Source organism: Acromyrmex echinatior, chromosome 15 (genome assembly GCF_024713525.1).
Source record: "Acromyrmex echinatior isolate Ae372 chromosome 15, ASM2471352v2, whole genome shotgun sequence".
NCBI classification, from domain to species: domain Eukaryota; kingdom Metazoa; phylum Arthropoda; class Insecta; order Hymenoptera; family Formicidae; genus Acromyrmex; species Acromyrmex echinatior.
In genome coordinates, this window is record NC_141866.1 from 1237506 (window position 1) to 1259890 (window position 22385).

The following is a 22385-nucleotide window of genomic DNA, read 5'->3' on the forward strand; positions in this document are numbered from 1 at the left end:
AATAGTTTTTAGAAAACCCTTTGCCTCGTGTTCTCTTCTATTCTTAACTTAATATCTTAACCTTTAAGTAGGTAAGTAAAGTGCTCAGAACACTGTAAATAAATTTTATTTTTTCAAAATTATATTTTTTAATAGTAATATGTAAATTTACATTATTTATATTCTTATGGGATAGAGGAATGTAAAATAATGAACTTTAAGACTTCTGGGCAATTCTTTTCATTTTCCTTTTTCAGAATCAAGATGACTTTTTTTAAGATGACTACGCGTAGAGTGCTGTAGTCACCTACTTAAAGGTTAAATTAAAGTTTGCATTATAATATTTTTACTGTAATACTATATATCTGAATATGTGATCTGGAGGTGAACGACGAAATGTCTTTACACCGATGAACGTGAATACGCCAAGCGATATATTTTCGAAAGGAGTATAAATAGGACACTTTGTTACGGGCCTAGAACATCGTGTGAAAATGGAACATGACACGCTTTCGCTTAGCCCTGACCCATTTCTGGCCACCCACGAGTTTCCGGTGTTTCGAGGAGCAAGGTAAACGGCGGCCTCGCCAAGGATCAATAATGACGGAAAAATCTCGTGATGGAATCGCAGGACGAGGCAGCACCTGACGGTCTGGCAATTGAGGGGTGGAGACAAGAGCGACAATACGCATATAATTCATTACGCTTTATTTCAAAATACAACATGGGAATGGAAATGTTTTCCTGGATAATGAAGTTTCTAGTTCATTACGACCAATCGCTTCTACCTATCGAACCATTTACCAATTATCAAGGGGTTGTTACGCGAGCGAAAATGAAATCGTTCGTTATTCTCGCGCAGGCGTTCTTGTCGTCGCAGGAGGAGCACATTGCTGCACGAGAGACTCCACTCGAACAAATAGGGGATGAAAAGTCCTGCGAAGGGATCACTCGGCGCGATTTGGAGCTCAAATGTTTCGAATTATGTTTGTGTTTGAAAATAATTTAGCCTTTCTTCGTAAATGTTTTTTATAAAGAAAACTTGAATTTTTTTTTTTTTTTTGAATTAATTAACCATCACAAGTTATTTATTCACAAAATTCCAGAGTACTTTTACTCCTTAGTTGATATAAAAATATAATAGAAAATAAAAAGTGAAGCAGACAAACTAAAATGTATAATTATTTATGATTTGTAATTTATGAAAAGTAATTAGTATTGTATAAAATCTGCTTGTGTAATATGTATAATTTTATTTTATTTTATTTTATGCCATATATTAGGTGTTGGAATTAATTCGTAGCGTTTTACAAAGTATTTATAAGTTTTAAAAGTACTTTCATTAATGTATTTTTTAATGCTCATGTGAAATAAATAACATTCTTTCATTAAAAAACGCTACGAATTAATTCCAACACCTAATACAATATATTTTTATATCAGATTAAATCTAGCTGTATATTTTATCAGATCGAATCCAAAGAGTTTTTCTCGTGTGTCTCGAGGTCGCATTGCAACTTGTTGCGATATTGATTAGAAGAGAAAGATAGCGGAACGCCACGAAGAAAAAGCTTTTTTAACAACATCAATGATTCCAATACATATTGCTAGATTGAGTTTAATCCGAATTCATTGCAGTAGTTTTATTAAAGTCAGAAACTTTCATCTTAGGACTTTTATATGTAACTGTTATAAAATTATTAATTTTCGATAAATTATGAAAACTATTATCCCAAAAGAGTTTAAAAGAATTGCAAAATAGGAAATAAAAATTACACATATTTTAAATTCTAGATGTTATTTATATCGTAGTATTACATTTTGCACAAAAAATGAATTATCACACGTTTTATAGAATATATATAAAATTGCAAAAAGTTTCAAAATTAAAATTTCTGGTCAGACTTTATCAACAAGTATATTGTCAACAATTAAGAACAATGACATTAGCGAAAGTGCAAGTCTGTAACACATGACCTCGAAACTGAATACTCTCAAGCGATATTTAATCAATCGTTCGACCAAGGATATCCGTTTCGCTTGAAATTATTCTATCCGATAGAGAGAAGCTTCTCTGGGTCGAGCCGGCGTAGAAACGGGCGGCGTCGACGTTCCACATGACGCAGGCGCCACGACGCCTTTTCGACGCCTCGTCGACAGGAAGCTCTGCGTTTGTCCAGCTCTTTGTTCGTCCAGAGACTTCGCCCTGTGCTGCCTCCGACTGTGTATCCATTCACGAAAGCAACCCCCAACGCGTCCGGAATCCCTCGAGTCTTCACGAAGACAGCAGCCAGGACTGAGACGTTCACGCGCGTCGTTCTCTGCGGCAAGATCACCCCTCGTTCTCTTCCGCGGCGAATAAGGGCGGTGTTCGCTCGATCCGGACAGCTTCGTTGGAAACGCGCGTTGGAAACCATCGCGATCAATTCCGCGACGTCGATTGTATCCCGATATCGCGGATCTCTAGGTACTTGCCTCTAGGTCGAAGTGTTCGATAAATTTCGCCTGCAATTTGTATTAATTTTTATTTCACACTTTATCTTAACGCTGTCGAAATATAACCATTTACATTTTACATTTAAATATGCGAGAACTGTATTTGCGATTGTATTCCCGGTTTGCATCAAATTAAGTTATTGTGTATATTGTGCTTAATTAATGTACATTATATACGTTTAAGAGAGAAAACGTAATAATCTTCTTAATAATTTAATTCTTATTGATTCCGTTTGTCTTTGCATATGCGTGCTCCACGATTAATATGTTAATAATTAATTGTTCTCGTTCTTCTTTTGCGCACTCGATTCAGCCAATATCGATTGATTTCTCCGACAATATTCAAGAAGAGAGTTAAAAGTGTTTTTTCGGGGCCAAAGCAGCCCGGCAAGCGAAGAGGCTCCGGGATCAAAGCAACAGGTAACACTTTATTTCATATTGAGACACTTTTCTATTTATTTCTTTCCCAACAATCATTGTCCTCTTCTTTTTATTCTCTGTACATGATTGTATCCTCTTGCACGTAATTATTTAGAGCATTTGATTGTTTACAACAAAGCGAAATCATCTGATAATTATTGAAAGCGAGGAAAACAAATTCAACTTTACAAATTGCTAAAATATAATACTTAAAACACAATTTTTTTTTAATTATTGCAGATTTAATAAAATTGCAAAACGCGCAGAATATAATTAATTAAGTAATTCATTATTAAATTATTAAAAAGAAAGGTCTTTTACGTAAAATGAATTAATTCTAATATTTCTTTGAATAATATCATAAATTGCTTTATTTATATTTTTTAAAACAAGACAATTACAATATACAAAAATAAATTCTAAAATAAATTCTGTATTTAGTATAACGAAGAGGAGATTGAAAAAAAGTTACAGGATTTGAATAATTCTTTTTATACATGCATGTGTGCTCATTATTTATCTCGATTATTTTAAACGTAACGACAATGAACAACAGCAATTAAGTACGAAGCATTGATTATTGACAGGATTAATCAATGAAATTAAAGCATATCCGCATTACTTTTTAAATTTGGTAACAATTTTTATTTAGCAAGTAGATTAGTTACATTGTAGATAGTGTGATCCGTTGTAAGAAAAAGTATATCCTTCTATTATAATGTAAAGGAACGCTTTGTCAACAAGAGAGCTAACAGATTTTGCTTCTCGATAACGCCTGCACTATCCAAGCAAAATTTCTAAGAGAAGTGTTTATATAGAATTGTTGATAGTGCATATATTTAGCATAAAAGTGTTAGTACTATTACCTCATAACGAGAGAGAAAAAGGAAAGAGGTAGCAAAAATTATCTTTTAAATAATAGTATGTAGATGAAAGCGATGTTTTTCTTTATACAATCCCCTGCTGCGTATTAAAAGGCCATGATATTTTTATCTAATTATAAGCCTGCGCACTACTTGTGTACATAATAATTATTGAGCAATTTTTTTACGTTAGTCTTATAACAAATAAATAAATGTAAATAACATTGCATACACTAATACTTATCACGTTAGCCTTTACATTTATTATAAACGGAATCAAACAATTAAAATCAAAATTATAAATAAAGCAAGAAATAGAATTACAACAATTTATATCCTCATTCTATGTAAAATAAACAGCAGGAAGACATGGGCCCGATGCCGGAGGCTTCAGGATCTGGAATGACCGACGAGGATGATTACTCGACTTTCGAGAATAAAACCGGCCTGGCCGAAGACATGAAGTTTCTGGCGAGTATGCCAGAACTCTGCGACGTGACATTCCTCGTCGGTGACACCAGGGAGCCAGTTTGCGCCGTAAAAGCTGTGCTCGCGGCCAGAAGCAGGTTTGTATAAAAAAACATCTTTATATTAATACGCATGGAACAAACGAGTAAGACAAAGGTTTTCATCCTTTTCAAAATTTACAGAGTCTTCCATAAAATGCTGTATCAAACTCCAAGCCCGCAACGTAAAAAAGAACCGCCGGCGCGAGAAAACAAGATTCGGCTCTTTCTCAAGCGCAGCTCCGAGCCACTGTTAAATTTGCAGAACGCCGCGCAACAGGTACTTACCATGAAAGTTAATACATAATTTATCACTAACGAACTTGTCGCATTGACCAACAAAAAAGAATTAATACGGCGCAATATTAATAACGTATATCAGGTCGCAATGAAGAAGATATCAGATTTTTTTATCTAATTCTGATATTCTTTAAGCCAGCTCCTTTTCCAATTTTCCTTTGTGACAGAATCAATATATGCCGCGTATATATATCTCAATATAAAACAGAAAGAGACAATAAGCAATATATTATTATGTAAATAGCACATATATAAAATATATATAAACAATTTCTCAGACTAATTGTAAGGAGCGAACACGTTCGATATGCAAAACCCAACGATCGCTCGTGTTAATCTTATCTAATTTTAATTTAACGAAACTTATAGAACTGGATTTAGTTTGCTAATTAATGTAAAATAAGAAAATAGTTACACATATTTCTGTTAACCTAAATACAAATACCTTGTTAAAACGACAATCGTTTTTTTTTTTTTTTTGGGATACATTGCATATTTATCGTGGCCGTCGCTGATATGAATATTCCGCTTTTATCAGGATAGAAATAGTAAGTGTGCGTTTGTATGTGTCGTGTAGCGGTCAGGGTTCACGCAGCAACTGGCCCCCATCCAAGAGGTACTTTGAACGTCACTTTTACATAAAATTTTTTACATACAGATCGAAATCGTTTCCATCCCATATCTGACCCCCTTTTTCCCCCCCCCCCCCATATTTCTAATTGAGTACTCCTCTTTTTCTCTTCGCTAATTTTGCTCACTGCACTGTGATCATGACTTTGTCTCACGAAATCATTTAGAGGAGCTGTAGGAGACCACTTGAAATTTATGTATTGACATATCAATGTTTTTTTCGCTGCCTTGACTTTTTTACTTGGACAAACGTCTTCTTTTACCTTGTTATTCTTTTGCGCGTCGAAGAGAGATAGACTATTCTCCAGACACGCAAATATGTAATTAATTCATGCGATTATGGACTGAACTGTGCGCTAATTCTATATTTGAACTACTGCATGATCGATTCAATTGTTCTCTCGTAGTCGCCAAATCCATTATAGCTGTAGATTGGCACGATTACAGAATTCATTATTTCAACTGTTGTTGACTATGTTTACACGGCACTCTTAATCAGGTTTATTAATATCTATAGTTATATATGAGTGGGCGTGTGTGATGTGTGTGTGTGTGTGTGAACGCACGCGAAACTGGCCAATCACAGTCATTCCATTTTTCAGTGGAATAGCTAATTGATCAGTTTCATATGACTACAGTTGTTATCAAACCCGATTAAGAATATTATAAGTAAACGTAGTCATACTGACTTACATAATGGTAATTCAACCAAGCGAACAAGTTGTGATTATTAATATTAATGTAAATTTCAGCGTGCATCTTAAGACAAATTATAATAGGATGTTCTAAGTAAAACGCAAAAGATATAAGTTTATTTAGAAAATATTAACAGAGATGTAGTACTTGAATATGTTCGCTGGGTTATTATAGTTAGGCAATATATTCTCCTAATATGTTAGATGCACAATAGCTAAAATTTTGCACTAAACAAAATATTATTATGATGCCGATGTATCTCTTATCTAACATATCATCTCTCTTTCTTCATAATTAGTAAATTTGATTTACTATTGCGCTAGTCCTTACGGATTCCCATGCAAGTCGCTTAGCACGGGTATTCGATTTAAGCTTGAATCTGAATATCCTCATTTCTTCGTTTAGATGTTTGTATTTTACTTTTGTATCGTAGCCGCAATCACATCAGCATCATACGCTGATTATCGAGGAATTCGAGCCCGATGTCTTCCGGCAGCTGATCGAGTATATTCATACGGGATGTGTGACATTACAGCCTAGGACTTTGCTTGGTAATCAATTAATTATATAGTATCTCTAACAAGTCAATTAGGATGTCTATTATTTGCCGCATGGATTAATCATTAATCGACGAGTATATTTCCTGTCATTATATCTTATTCGACATTCGTGAGCTAAGCATATTAATATAAAGTAGAAGTTCATGAGATAATTTTATGTACTGTAAAAGACACATCAATCGTTTTATCGAATCTAATGAATGATTCAATTTCGATGGTTGATAATAATTTATGTCCTTATGTTAGGGGTAATGAACGCCGCCGATTATTACGGATTGGATGAACTCAGACGAGCCTGTGCAGGCTTCGTTCAATGTTGTATAACCGTTGATACGGTCTGCGCTTTGTTAGCATCAGCGGAGCGTTATATTCAGTATAAGTGCACGAAATCCTTGGTTCAAAAGGTAAAAGTTTTCGATACATTATGTTTTTAGTGCTTAATTTTAGTAATTAATTTAGTTAATTAATTTAAAATTAATACTAAACTCTTTGCGAAGGTACTAGAGTTCGTCGATGAGCATGGCAATGAAGTATTGAATTTAGGATCGTTCACATTACTACCGCAACACGTTGTTCGTTTGATTCTTGCCAGAGAAGAATTACGTGCAGATGAATTTACGAAATTTCAAGTAAGCTCGACACATGAATATGTCAACAATATTTATCCGACATTTTTCTGCATAACGTTTCTTCAAATTAACTTCTCGCTTACAGGCTGCATTAATGTGGAGTAAAAAGTATTGCGACAACAATCAAAATACACCGTTGAAAGATGTAATCGGTAACTTCATCGAATACATTCAATTTCACAAAATTCCAGCCACTGTATTGATGCAAGAAGTAAATCCTTTGGGACTGGTGCCACCGGAAATTATCATGAATGCGTTAGCTTATCAGGTGCGCGTTGCTTTTTCATATACTTCGTTTTAAAACGCAAAAAGGTGGTATTATTACGATATAGTTAGCATTATAAAACGTGTCCCACACGATTCCTTGCGACAGCGCCATCAGTTTCTTTATGAAAGAATTTGTTGCAGGCAGACCCAACCAGTGTCGACCCCAGAAAATTCTCTCCCCACAGAGTGAGGAGACAGGGTCGCAGCATGTCGGTCCAGTCGTCGCTGGATCCGTATGGCAGCATCACGACCTTGAGCTCGAGCGGCTCCGACGCCGGATCGGATCAGAAACAAAATTCTGGTAGCAACTAACCTCAGGCCACGGCCGCACTGATCGCGGCCGTTTCGGACGAGCCTCGACGAACCGAGGATATTTGTGGCCCCGACGAAGGAGCGGCGCCGACAGACGATGTTATTGCAGAAGAAAGAGAGCAGAAAGAAAAACAGCGACCGCAACAGCAACAACAGCGGCAGCAGCAAGAGCAACAGCAAGAATCTCAAGTTCAGGTTCACGCGGAACAGGAAGCGCCTCAATCGCAGCGTCAACCGCAGGAACAAGTGCAACAGAAACAGGAACAAGTGCAGCCACAACAAAAAGAGCCGGGTCATTTACAGCAGCAAGTCCGTCAGAAGATAGAGAAGGACAGGGAGCAACGAAAGCTTCAGCAAGAACAACAGCTATTGCAGCGTAAACTGGAACTGGAAGAGCAATTACGACGCAAGCTGGAGCGAGATGAAGAGGTATTGCAGCGAAAACTGGAACAAGAAGAAAAACCGTTGCCACAGAAGATGGAACATGAAACACGAAGGAAATTAGAAAAAGACAAAGAGGAACAGCAGCAAATTATGCGGTTGAAAAAGGAAACGGAGCAGCTGAAGAAAGAAGAAATGAAACGTTCGCCGAAAGCCGAACAGCGTGTGCAGCAACAGAAAAAGGTTGACGATAAGCAACCGCAACTGCCAAAGGCAGACGAACAACCGGAACTGCAACAGAAACGTAAACAGCTGCAAGAACCGCTGGATAAAAATGAGCGAGCGAAACTGCGCAAGCAAGGTGAGAAAATGGAGGTATCGCGTCAAGAGTCACTTGTGCAACAGCAAAAGATGGAAATAACAGTGCAAGAAGATCAAGAGGCACAGCGTCGGAAGGAGAAGCCGCAGTTGCCACAGCCTGGGGAATCGCAGCAGCAGCAGCAGCAGCAGCCGCAGCCGCAGCCGCACCAAGAACAGTCGGGAATTCGGCCACTCGAAGGAGTCAGTGGACTTTACATTAGGATAGTGCTGAGGCACGAAGGTCGCGCGAATCTAGTCTGGCTATACAAAACACACATATTCTAAATTTCGATGATTCGCCTCGTCGCTTCCGTCTGAATGTCTCAAGCGACCTCGCAGCTATACGGCTCTACGACTTATCCATCCATGTTGAAAGGTATCGTGAATGCGAGATGTAATGCGTTAAGATGCATTACAGCGCTCCGCATATTCCGGGGTTACTTAATGTCTTAAGAGAGCATCGGCGTTTTCTTTAACATTCTAATGTCGACGCGTCAGAATATCAACTGGTGCATGTAATCAGCTTCTTCTCCACAAATGAAGCTTTAACGGTAACATCTTTGCGCCGCCACAATCTCGGTAATCTCGATATGCGCGTCGCCATTTCTAGGTATAATAAATCAGAGGATTCCGTTAGGGTTGATTGTCCATGATCGTGGAAGAAGACAATCGTACTCATGTTATTGTTGCAAGAGAAATATGTATTTGTTAAACGTAAATATGTGCATGTAAACAGAAATGTATCTGTCGCTTCGTTCGATAGGTTCATATCGTTCATGCTTTCTGTATCGTTCGATAGGTTCATATCGTTCAGTCCAATAAACGCATTGCGGACAGATAAATAATATTAATGAATTAATTAAATAAGTGCAATTTAAAGATACAATTTCTTGTTTACGCGTAGTATTTATTATTTGCATTTTTATGATTACCCCACATAATTTATCTCGTGCAACTAATTATTTTTTGTAGTTTCTAATTTGTCATCAATTATATTTGCCGTAAACTTCATAATACTTTTTACTTTTATTCATAATCTTTGCTTCTTACCATTGAACTATTTCCATTATTAATCAACGAAACTGTATTGTCAAAAAAAAATTGACTTATATCGAACGAACGTAATTTTCGCTACGAGACGTAATGTGGTTATAGTAACAATTTCAGAGAGATACTATATACGCTTGTTAAAAATAGATCTTATATTATAGCCAAGAGAGACATGTAATATATATTCTATATGTTTCTGGATAATGGTTATTTGACAGTAATAGATGACTAGAGAGCCGATATTTTGTCATGAATGCTTCCCTGGATATTATTACATTCGATGCTAGACATATTTCTTCGTTCAGTTGCACCGTCAATTATCAGAAAACCGAAAATCTCAGCGAAGCTATGGTTCAACTAGTAACAGAAGTCTGAATACTCGCCAGATAAATTTCGCTGAAACGAATATTATTGCCGTAGTTTTTAACTATAATAATTGATGCATGCAGCTACAAAATAAGTTATATGTTACACTCCAATATCCGTTATAAATAAAAAACATGCACTAAAGTTTAGATACGTACGCGCGTTCTTAGTAACGTTAGATATCAGTCCGATAGAGATTACAGAGAAGCAGTTTAATTTTTAAACAGAGCTTAACGCATAGATCAAAACGTCAACAACAACTGAGCGTAAAACTAAAACACAGCTGTCACCTCTGATAATGTTTTTATTACTGTCGCATGTGCAGCTTATTTGCGTAGATGTGTCAAAGATATGTTCATAATTGTGAATATATTTACTTGTCTATGAACCGTTGTCTGTTGTGTGCAGCGACATTTCTATTGTTTTATACGTAAAATGTATGTACAAAATATATATATATATATATATATATATATATATATATATCGTTGAGCAGCCTAAATGGCTGGAATTCCTTATCACAATGTTAATCGATAATGCGATCGAGCTAAGCATAAATGGATAAAGTATGGCATAAAATATCATACTGAGATTCTTTCTTTTCATTTAAAGTAACTTCAATTAAAACTACTAATAACATGTTTACTGTCACCGACGCGCAGGCGCGTCTTTGATTTGCGCTTGTGTCTCTATTTTTAAGCGCTTAAAATATAAGCGCCGAAAGTTTTATACAACTACTCGCCTCACTAAAATCACTTTTTAAGAAAATTATGACGAAATGTTCCTGGCGAAATGTTCCAAAAATAAAATGAAAACATAGTGATAGTAAACGTGTTAATTCAATGATTTCTTTAGCAATTTTAGCTGTTCTGCTATTATTCATCTGGCTACTGCGTATTTTAATCAATTCAATATTATACTAGTCCGTTAGTCTTCCATCTATTCTTATTTTGAGAGGAAATACACAAGAATGAATTTTTCAATTTAATATAAATAACATCGTGGTAACTTTAGAAGTTTAAGTTTTCTTTACAACATAATTAAGTAATATTGTATTTACACGTCTGATTTTATACATATCCCTCCTCCTGAACGCATAGTTTATATAAAAAAGCGTACTGCATTTCTTCCGTTTGAAGATAAAACTATAACAGAAAGGAAAGAAGACAGACACTCACTCGTATAGAATTGTATAAAGTTCAAACCGTTAATTCGCTGGCGATCGGTATAACTCTACCTAAAAGTTCGATCTATTTACTGTGATATGCCGTAGCCAAATCAGTCCAACTATAAATAAAGAAAAATATGACGTCAAAAGTGAAGTTCTTCATTTTATCTCATGACTTGAAGAGTCTGCGGGAAATCATAATAAACATAAAAGATGGTAGGAAAAGGTAATTCAATTCTTAGAAATACAAAAGGTAGTGTTATATCAAAGGTAGCGTGTTACTTTGACGTTGATAGTTTTTAATTTTTTTACGTAAATGCAGATCTTGCGCACGTTCAACACCTGGATTACGTTATTCCATTCGTTCTACCGTATTTCGTGTGGGAAATGCCGAGCGGTCAACGCGGTGATGAATCGTAGACAAATCATCCCGAATAAAATAAATAGCGAAAGGTGTTACGCGCCAAAGAGATCGATGAATATTATCATGACATTTCGCACCCGTACCTCCGCCGACCTTGTTCTCCCTCCACGATCGAATCGACTCGTTACGAGCGTCAGATGGCAGGCGCATCACAAATAATTATCCTTCCAGCATCCTGGCTACGTTTATGACGTAAGATATCGCGAGATTTAGTCCGTACCGATCTATCAATCGTGCCATCTGCCATCGAGGCTGTTCCGTCGGTGTTAACGGCCTTTTAAAAAGGTTTGATTATATACCGAAATACCAATCGCAAGAGCAACAAGAAAAAAATATTATATTCAATTTTTCTTTTGAAAACATAACAATCATTTTACATCGGATTTTTAATTTGATATTTAAAACAGCTTGTGCTATGTATAAATACAAAAATTATCTATACATTTATTTAAGATGTAGATTATGACGAAGATAATAAAGAAAAAGTAATCCAATCATTGTTCAGTAAAGTCAATAAAATAAAAAATAAAAAGTGATATGTAAGCAATTTTTTATTAATATAATTAAATGTGATATATTTAAAATTATTAAGTTGTTGTTATTATTATTATTATTATTATTGTTATAACATTATTAATATCCTTATTAATTGACAATTTAAAAAAATAAAAATAAATAATGTGATCGATAAAAATCAATGCGTAATTGTTCAAAAGAATTTATGCAATAATACAGTATAATATAATTTTGATAAATTATAAATTTACATTATTTTTAAATTTATATCATCTATACACTTATTTAAGATGTAGATTGTGACGAAGATAATAAAGAAAAAGTAATCCAATCATTGTTTAGTAAAGCCAATAAAATAAAAAATAAAAATTGATATGTAAACAATTTTGTAATATAATTAAATGTGATTTAAAATTATTACAGTGTTGTTGTTATTATTATTATTATTATTATTATTATTATTATTATTATTGTTATAACATTATTAATATCCTTATTAATATCCTTATTAATTGACAATTTAAAAAAATAAAAATAAATAATGTGATCGATAAAAATCAATACGTAATCGTTTAAAAGAATTCAAGCAATAATACAGTATAATATAATTTTGATAAATTATAAATTTACATTATTTTTAAATTTATTAATGTTTATTGACAGCGTAAACTAGTTCATAACAAATATTACACGTAACACAGTATTACGCCGACCACGTTACACATATATTAATATAATTAATGTCTGCGAATGTGTGAAAAATGCGATTATTAATACTCGCGTCGTGCGGGCATTAATTCACAAATAGACAGCCGTTCAACCGTAATGCAATTTTTAATCTTTAGTCTCAAAGACTGCAGTTCCGGATAATGACAAATATTTATTTAACTTATTTTTTTTAGAATTTTTTGCTATGGTATTTTAAATCGCAAATTTTGGGATACAAAATGGAATATACAAAAAACTATGTACAAAAGGAAACTTATGTAACTTGTTCCGTAAGTGCTGTTTATTTTCAATTTCTCAATAATTTCTCAATAATTTGCATGTACAGTTTATTTACAGTCTATTATGTAATTATTTCCGTACCCATATAAATTTTGAACCATAATAAGACTGCCACATGTGATGTCATCTTGAATATCAACTATTAATGTCAGTGCTTCAGAAAGAATGACAAATGAAGTACATAATACATATAACGATTACCAGTTTGCTCTATTAATATTAGTGACACTTATCATGAGTATTGTTCTATTTTTCTGATAAGTTCATTAATCATTCCGTATCAGCGAGGCAAGTTTTCTATAAATTGTCTAGTTATATCGGAAAAACTCAAACAATTATTGTCAGTTTTCAGGCTTGACAGCAGCATGATGCCTCTTTTTAGCCTTAGTTTCATATCTTTGTTGGTTTTTGCAATTGCCCATAAAAATCCGCATTATGTCGGTGATAGAACTTCCATGGTTCACTTATTCGAATGGAAATTCAGTGACATTGCCAAAGAATGTGAAGAGTTCCTCGGTCCGATGGGCTACGGTGGTGTACAAGTATGTATAATACGCTTTGTATGATGTCATAAGTAACGCTTGTATATAATATTATAATACAATTTCTTTACTTTAAATAATATTATTATAATATGATATTATTTATAATTATTTTAACTAAATTGAAAAATACTTTTTAAAATTAATTCTTAATTTAATTTAAGTTAACTCTAACTTAACTTTTAACTTTTAATCGTAAATTAGTTATATTACTTTTAATATAATTGAGTTAATTTTATAACCCATTATCTTTAATTTAACTCGATCAAGAAAAAGTTAACTTATCTAACTCTGTCATAAAGCAATTGGAACCAATTACGGTGCTGCATTACAGGATAGAAAAAGAAAAACTATCATAATGCATATATTTATAATATTGTTATTATATTAAAGAATAAATTTATCAATTTTGTTCCTGCAAATTAACATTATACAAATATTATGTAAACTAACAATATACAAAGTGCAAGTAGAGTCAGTTCTGCATAGCACTAAATGCGTTATATATAAAAAATATAATGCGAAATGGATTTTTGTACTTTCGTAGGTTTCTCCCATAAATGAGAATCTTGTGATATACGGCAGACCATGGTTCGAAAGATATCAGCCGATTTCTTATAAAATTATCAGTCGATCCGGAACCAAGTCCGAGTTTAGTAATATGGTGAAAAGATGTAACAAGGCTGGTGTGCGAATATACGTCGACGCAGTTATCAATCACATGACAGTAAACGTACGACCCGCGTACGGCGTCGGACGTTCATCAGCACAGCCAGATAAGCTTCGTTATCCAGCAGTTCCGTACACTTCTAAGGACTTCAACCATCCAACATGTACCATTCGGAATTATAACAACGCTACTGAAGTTCGCAACTGTGAACTGTCTGGTCTTCACGATCTTGATCAGAGCAAATCGCACGTCCGAAAGAAAATAGTTCAATTTCTTAACAGCCTCATCGATCTTGGAGTCGCTGGCATACGGTAATTATTTTCAACTAATTTATTCTTACCGTATGATACTTTTTATAAAATATATATAAGGAAATAAAGACGAAGATTGTTTTTGTTTATGCAAAATCAAAATTCTTAGAAACATATTAAAAGTTTAACGTTAAAAAAGTTAAGGACTAATTGCAGCATTATTTGGGATATTGAGAACGAATACTTTTGTGCCGTTCATAATTTTTATTATTGAATATAATTTTAATTGAGCAAAAAAATACAAAAAATTAAATCATTTGCAACAAGCGATCGCGTTTCACCGATAATCTTTGTCTGCGTACAACATCGACGCACAGTCGATGTGCATTCCACACAAAATGTACGAATGAGATATAAAATCTGAAGTGTAAACCCGCGAGATGCACTCTATATAGCCTCCTTTTCGTCTCTTTCTCTCTTTCTCGATCTCTTTCTTACATCAAGGATGCACCGAAGACTGATGATGTTTAACATTAAACCGGACGAGCGGTGCCGCGCGATACTGACAGAGGCTGGCTCGTCTGGTAGCATTAATAAATGAGGGACATCAGCTTTTAATTACGCGCCTCGCTCGTAATTGTAACCCGCAGCGAAATCGTACCATCTCGTACCGAACCGGTGGCTTTACAAGCGGAAGAGCGATATACGCGTCGGGAATGATAACGGGGCGCGCTGCCGTTCTGGGGACTGTGTTTATATACGCATCATGTCTGCGGATCGCGAATGTTTTGCGTATATTTCGAGTAAAAAAATGTGACATTGATGGCGTATATTAAGAAATTGTGACAACCACAAAAGTATGTTAAAGTCACAGTACGCTCGCGAGAAAGAAAATTTGTGATGGCACGATATAGTACATTGCACAATATATATATATATATATATATATATATATATATATATATAGTTCTGCAGAATAAAAAATCTTGCTAAGTAAAGTGTTTAATAATTTTAGAGATTACTACTAAAGCAGAACGATCTTAAAGAAAATGTTGCAACAAAATTGCCTTAATGAAAAAAGAACTAATTTTCTCTTTCTTATTATAAATCATATTGTAGTAAAATTATTCTTAACTTATCACAAGTGTTTTTGTCGTCTATATAATAATTAACGTCCATATAACAATTTTGCAGAAGTTTTATTAATTATCAGTAAGATTTTTCTAACAAAAGATTTTACCAATAAAACAAATAGATATTAATATCGAGCAATTTACGATAACAAAGTATTTTTTCTTTCATATATATAGCAATGCAATAATTTTTCTGGGGTAAAAAATTCTTTTTTTTTATATATACGACATTTCGCTCGCACGAATTTATAAATATGTCGAAATTGACACGATAAAATTATCGTGTATGTGAATGCATATACGATAATTTTACATTATTCAAACTTATTACTTTACAGTATTGTTGTAATGGAAACAAGAAGGTCATAATCTTGTTTCTTAATGAGAATCATAACGTCAATGTTATCTTTCTTCTACATATATATAATATATATATATATATATATATATATATATATATATATATATGTCCCTCTTTTCCTTTTCATTCCTTTAATGGAGTTATGTGTATTTTTCATATAGCAATAATTTTGTTTTATAACAGCATAGTTAATAACATTTTATCCGCGATAAAAGTAATTATAAATATGTAATGATAATCCGAGTGTCTTAAATAAATCGGTCAATTAATACACAGAGTCCACAACAGAGTTGATAAATATAATAATTTTTCCTGTCGCGTGTTATCCACAAGTAAATTACGGAATGAGTAAATGGAAATAAATAACTCTACCTAGTCGCATCATTTTCCGCGGGTTGCATTGAACTCTGACCTTCGTGGTGCATCAGCCACCGTGTGTTGCATCGCAAGTTCCTTTGGCAAATACAGAGATGATTACCGTGAATGTGCGATTAAATTCAATGGAGTTGGCGGTATCTACAATCAAACGGTAAAAATCTTAATTGACCGAATAGCGTTAATTAATTAACGAGCCAACTTGTTGCCGACGCTCATAATTCGGCGCGGAAATAACTGTTTGGGATGTTGAACCCCTGACCGGAGTCGTGTTAGCTACCGAGCCCGCCTGCATGCCATATGCGAAATAAAAGATATGTGGAATTAGCGATCATTTATAATAAGACATTTGCAGTAAGAATAACAAAATGTATAGAAAATTTCGCGTTTCTCGGTGCAACTTTGTACGATGGGTAGAATTTAATTGAGTTTGTAGTGATAGAATTAAGAAATTAATTAATTAATTAATCATGTTATAATATGGATTTTCTTTATATCATAAAGTAGAAATATTAGAAATTAATCGCATAATTTGCGCATTTTATTAAAAAATAGATTCTGTATATAATAAAATAATTCAATTATACAGGCATACAAAAAAGTTTTTAGATCCAGAAATTAGTCCAGAATATTCTTATGTATTTTGATGCTTTGAAACCAAATTCAATGTCCAAATTTTTTTATCGACTGAAAATAACTCATTTTCAATCAATTCTTCAGTATTTTTAACCTGTAAGGTTAAAAACCTCGTATTTTATAAACTGCATATTATAATATTATTGAACTTTCTTTTTTTTTATTTCAGCTTGCATATTAAAAATTAAACTAGTTTTAAAAATATTAGAAAATCGAGCTATTTTTCGTCAGTAAAAAAATAACGAAAAGTGATGGAGCAATTTGGACATTAGATTTGATTTCAGAGCGTTAAAAAGTGCATACTTATGTATAATATCATGGTCTAATCTCTGGATCAAATATTATCTATGATATTTTATCATTTTTATAATTTTATAATATTTTACCTTTTTTGCAGCATTGATGCCGCCAAACACATGTGGCCAAATGATCTTAATGCTATTTACAAAGGAATAAAAAAATTATCTTCTAAGAATGGATTTCCGCAAAATGCAGAGTGTTACATCTATCAAGAAGTCATCGATCTCGGTGGTCAGGCCGTCAACAAGTTTGAGTACAATGACTTTGCAAATGTCATCGAATTTTTGTATGGTACCATCTTGGGCAAAATGTTCCGTGGTCAAGACAGTTTAACGAGACTGCAAACTTTCAATCACACAGACATTTGGAAATTAATACCTTCCGGTGATGCTTTAATTATGATTGATAATCATGATAATCAGAGGGGTCACGGTGCCGGTGGAGCTACTATTTTGACACACAAGAATCCAAAACCATACAAGGTGGATTTTTATACTTTAAGAAACCATATATCATAAATATAAGATTTAATTGCTATATTAGAGAATATTCTCTCTTTTTCTCTCTCTCTCTCTCTCTCTCTCTCTCTTCCTCTTTGTATTTCTCTTTACTTTTTATTATGTATACAGATGGCAACAGCCTTTATGCTTGCCTATCCGTATGGCCAGCCTCGAATCATGAGTTCCTTTGCCTTTACTGATCCCAATCAAGGACCACCAGCAGATTCATATGGCAACATCATTTCGCCTCAAATTGTCAATGGCGAGTGCATCAACGGTTGGGTCTGCGAACACAGATGGCCGCAGATTTATCGCATGGTCCAATTTCGTAATTTGGTAAACGGCGAAAATGTACATAATTGGTGGAGCAATGGGAAGAATCAAATCGCTTTCTCCTGCGGTGCCAAAGGTTTCATTGCCTTCAACGTTGAAGGTAGCAGTAATCTACTTAGAAAGTTGCAAACCGGATTGCCTGCAGGAACATATTGCGATATCATAACTGGAGAAGCCATTGACGGCCGTAGCAAGTGCAGCGGAAAATCGGTGCAAGTTGGTAACGATAGTACCGCTTTGATTGAGATTCCATCAAATGGGACGGAAGGAGTGCTTGCTCTTCATATTCTGGTTAGTGCAACAAAAAGCGATAAAGAGAAATATAACAAATATGAAATTATTTATTATATAATAGTATTATCTGAATTTTTGTATGATTGCAGGAGAAACTGTGAAATACGTGCAGATCAATAATAAGCTTATAAACGGAACATTTTATGAATCTATCTAATTAATTTGCATTTGTATGTAGATCATAATTATATACAAATGCTGTAATTAAATAAAAATAAATATAAAATACTCTTTGCATTTGAGTAATAATATTATTACACCTTGGTTTCCTGTTTCATAATTTATTGTCAAATGTATCTAATTAATACAGAGCTCAGCTATTTAATTGATACGAAACTCTTCGATAAGAAGAGAAAAATAAAATTATTTTCGAGATGTTAACAAGGACATATTTGGAGACTAATGAAGAATAAATAAAATTACTGGATTTTAGCTTAAATATAAAGCCTTCCTTATGCATATGTTACGTCAAACTCCGGAAATGGGTTTAAAAAAAGAAGGAATAGGAAAGATTGGAAAGATATGGAAGTCTATATATATATATATATATATATATATATATATATATATAGACATATATGTATGTATCTATTTTTATTATAATAAAAAAATCAATTAGGTTGTTAACAAATAGCTTAATTTTATGCTATTCTAGGATCTTACATTTCTAAATTATAAGAGTTATCCGATATTTAATAGTTAACTAAGCGAATGGTGTGAATGTTGCGATGTAGATAATTGTATGTGTGTGTTCGCAATATTACGGGTCTAAATTACTAAATATAAAAGAAAATCGTTGTGCATGCGTGCGTGCGTGCGTGTGTATGTTCACGACTACATTCTATCTACTTAATTTCATTAATTTTACATGAGGAGGAGGGAAAGAAGTTTAGAAAAAAGGTTACTAAGACTAAGAAAGGATGGAGAAAGTGAGAAAGAAAGACAGATATAAGGGCCTTTGGTGGTTGTCCTGTTATTGCACTTCTGACGCGCTCGAGATCTGTGGTTTGAAAATCTATGATGAAAGTGTTTGGGAGAAGGGGTTTTCCGATGGAAAATTGAGAACTGAGAAAAGAGGGAAGATAATGAATGGAGATTACCGTGGTGGAAGTAGTAACGAGGACAAGGAGGAGAGACTTTTGCTAAGAGCTCCACGCTTGACGTTGAATCAGCAGGAGAAACGAGACGAGAAAAAGGAGGAGTATCAGAAAATATGATAATCGTGATGAGATTGATTCAGCAGGGGAAGGAGATCGAGCGGGAGGGGTTCCTAGTGGATGAATACTATTGTCGTTATCATTATTATTGTTATTATTATTAGCTTAACTATTATATACATCATTATTAATATTATCATTATCTAAACTATTAATGTTATCGCTATTAACAGTATCATTATTTATACTATTGAAATATGTTTGGTAGACCTCGTCTAGAAGCCGACGAGCCTCCCTACGGCGTTGGATGCGTAGACGTTTAGCCGCGTAGGAAAGGCGTGTGCGTAGGAAAGGCCGATCACTCACTATGATTTTAAATAAAAAAGACTGTTTTATTATCAGGCTCTGTGTCGAAAAAAAAAGGAAGGGAGAGAATGAAGTTGGCGGATTAGGCGGATTCATTGAGTTCTTCGATGAATTCTGTATCCTAAGTAAAGGATACAGAATTCATCGAAGAAATCAATGAGAAGAAAAAGACGATAGGTGAACTGTCGAAGCGAAAAAATTAAGAGTGCAGAGGCTAAAAGGAGAATTGTTTAAGATTTTTCTAGAGAGTGATCTAGTTAGTTTCCCGATATAAGTAATTGAAAGGAGGGACTTATTGCTACTCTACAAGTTTAGGCTTTTCGATGATGACTGCAGGAGGTCCAATCTCAGTGGTCTCTGACTGCTGGCTGAATATGTTGTGGACCCAAGTGATTTGGAGACACTTGGAGTATTTTGATCGTGTCGCGGACCGGCAGAATATCGTAGCGAATCGACAAAGATTCGTAATTGAATTTTAACTGGTAGCGGATCAGCAGAGTGACGTTCTGTAGCTGAGTTTTGACTGACTGATTGTTCGTGAAGGGCCTCCTTTTTATATTCGCGAGTTAGTAATGCCGCGTGCAGACCTCGCGTATGTTATTGGTCTAATCCAGGATTAGGATTAAGGATATCGGTTGTAAAATGAGATATTGGGATATGTGTCTAAAACAACTTCCGTCATCGACCGTTTGCTGGATGCTCAATAGTTTAAAACCACATATTATTAACAGGCAACTGCTGTTTCAGTTTGTAATTCTTAATTTATTTACTTCTTCTATTCCTCGAGCTAAAGTTCATCTATTCGATACTTGGTTCAAATATTTAATCCAATAACTTTGTCCCGAGTGGATTATTAATCTTAAAAAGGCGAATGTTATTATTGTAACTTCCTATGGTAAAAACATAGTCTACCGATGTTACTTGTTAATAACTTTTATGATGATGACAAAAATTCTAAAATCAAAGAAAAGAACTGTGGAGTCTGGACGTAACACATATTTTCTCATATTTTTTTAGATTCTGAATCATTTGTAAACATTTATTTTAAACTGATCTGATGGAAACATGTTGAAAATCGCATAAAAATAATAGTTTCATCGAAATCTGATCTTTGATTGAATTTTCAATATTTTATAATTTTTAACTAATGTGAAGAATTTTATGAGTTTTTAATTTAAAATATCCAGATATTATTCATAAAAATACATTTAATACATTTAAGAAAAGTACAATTCTATAATTTTAAAAAATAAAATGTGATCTCGTAACTTGATGTAATTTTTGTTGTGATCATAAAAATAATTAGACATATAGGAGTTTGGCGCTGCTATCGGTGCGCAAAAAATTATATGTACAGTTAATTAAATAACATATAATCTAAATATAAAAGGAAATAATTTACAATAATAACATGTTTCGGCTGTAGCCCTCTTCAGATCATATAATAAATAAATGCGATAAAAATATAGTCAAATAAATGTAGATATGCTGCTTCTGTACAAGATCAATGTATTGTTTGCAAGTGATTGATTAACCAAGTAAAAAAGACCTCAAAAATGAGTCAAAATGTTAAAACAGCATTAATAAAAATAAATTAATTCACCAACATACAATCATATAAACATACGTAACTCGTAATAACAGTCAAGAATATAATCAGATAAATACAATGTAAGAAATTAGTCTTCACTCAGTTCTTTCTGCATTTAATTCTTTCAATTCTAGAATCCAATTTACAATGGAGATTGGGGAAAAGAAATTGAATTTTTTGGACATCATGTTTTTTAACAACAATAATATCAATTCGATTGACACCATAAATCCACTTTTTCAGGTAGATACCTTAATTTTTTGTCTCATTACTCTCTCTCACAGAAAAGAGGTATTATCACAAGAGGCTTATTTGATCGAGCGTTTTTTCTTTTACATTCTAAATTTCAAGCAAAAAACTTTATGATTAATTTTGCTTCATAATGACTATTAATTAGATTTTATTTTCCGTACTATTCACAATTGCTTGAAATATTTATTAAACAGACAGATCTCTAAATCTTTGTCGATTACTACTAAGCAATCATCATGGTGTCCAAACCCTTGAAAATTTGGTCAAGAAGACAATGAGGGAGAATGGAGAGAGTATGGAAGGATGGTCAGACTCAATCTCACAGGTATACGCGCGGAGGCGAACATCTGTGAGTCATACGCACCTTTTAAGTCCCGGAATGTGGGTCAACGTCCGAAGGGACGCTATGACACCTGTTCCGCTGGACAGTGCGAACGTCGGTCCTACTTTTTCAGTCAAGGAACTTAATCCCTTTGACCCGGGACTGGATCTCATGCGATCTCAGGTATTCGAAGGAAGTGAATGCGAGGGGTGATATCAATAAAAGACAGGGGAATACCTTAAGTTACATTTATTAATAAAATAATAAACAAAGGGTTTTGTACATTATAACTTCTCTTTACATAAAAAATATATACTATCTATAGAAAAAATATATACTATCTTGTGGATAAATGCGTGTGTGTGTGTGTG

At 33.8% G+C, this 22385-nt stretch overlaps 2 protein-coding genes across 5 annotated transcripts; both read left to right on the top strand.

The window, feature by feature from the left end:
• Positions 1-1761: 1761 nt before the first annotated feature.
• LOC105151263 (serine-enriched protein) lies at positions 1762-7797 on the top strand. 4 transcript variants are annotated; one of them, XM_011064873.2, is made up of 10 exons: positions 1766-2446; positions 2789-2895; positions 4119-4324; positions 4409-4544; positions 5142-5180; positions 6324-6441; positions 6697-6854; positions 6948-7079; positions 7165-7347; positions 7492-7797. In XM_011064873.2, the coding sequence occupies exons 3-10, from the start codon at positions 4128-4130 to the stop codon at positions 7534-7536; spliced, it is 1008 nt and encodes a 335-aa protein (XP_011063175.1). In that variant the 5' UTR covers positions 1766-2446; positions 2789-2895; positions 4119-4127; the 3' UTR covers positions 7537-7797. The 4 variants fall into 4 exon arrangements, with proteins under 4 accessions (XP_087270128.1, XP_011063175.1, XP_087270127.1 ...); XM_011064872.2 differs by having other exon boundaries at positions 1779-2446; positions 7488-7797; XM_087414002.1 differs by lacking the exon at positions 5142-5180 and having other exon boundaries at positions 1762-2446.
• Positions 7798-13277: 5480 nt separating this feature from the next.
• Positions 13278-18563, top strand: LOC105151264 (alpha-amylase 1). The gene is made up of 5 exons (XM_011064874.2): positions 13278-13473; positions 14021-14454; positions 17297-17681; positions 17829-18323; positions 18416-18563. Exons 1-5 carry the CDS (start codon positions 13297-13299, stop codon positions 18425-18427), a joined length of 1503 nt encoding a protein of 500 aa, XP_011063176.2. The 5' UTR covers positions 13278-13296; the 3' UTR covers positions 18428-18563.
• The last annotated feature ends 3822 nt before the right edge of the window (positions 18564-22385 follow it).

Bases quoted from the DNA above. Each gene is read 5' to 3' on its own strand.
- LOC105151263 (XM_011064872.2), top strand. From the start codon at position 4,128: ATGGGCCCGATGCCGGAGGCTTCAGGATCTGGAATGACCGACGAGGAT. The intron at 4,545-5,141 runs GTACTTACCATG...TGTGTCGTGTAG, and splicing joins TGCAGAACGCCGCGCAACAG to CGGTCAGGGTTCACGCAGCA. The intron at 6,855-6,947 runs GTAAAAGTTTTC...CTCTTTGCGAAG, and splicing joins CGAAATCCTTGGTTCAAAAG to GTACTAGAGTTCGTCGATGA.
- LOC105151264 (XM_011064874.2), top strand. From the start codon at position 13,297: ATGATGCCTCTTTTTAGCCTTAGTTTCATATCTTTGTTGGTTTTTGCA. The intron at 14,455-17,296 runs GTAATTATTTTC...CCTTTTTTGCAG, and splicing joins CTTGGAGTCGCTGGCATACG to CATTGATGCCGCCAAACACA. The intron at 17,682-17,828 runs GTGGATTTTTAT...TTATGTATACAG, and splicing joins AGAATCCAAAACCATACAAG to ATGGCAACAGCCTTTATGCT.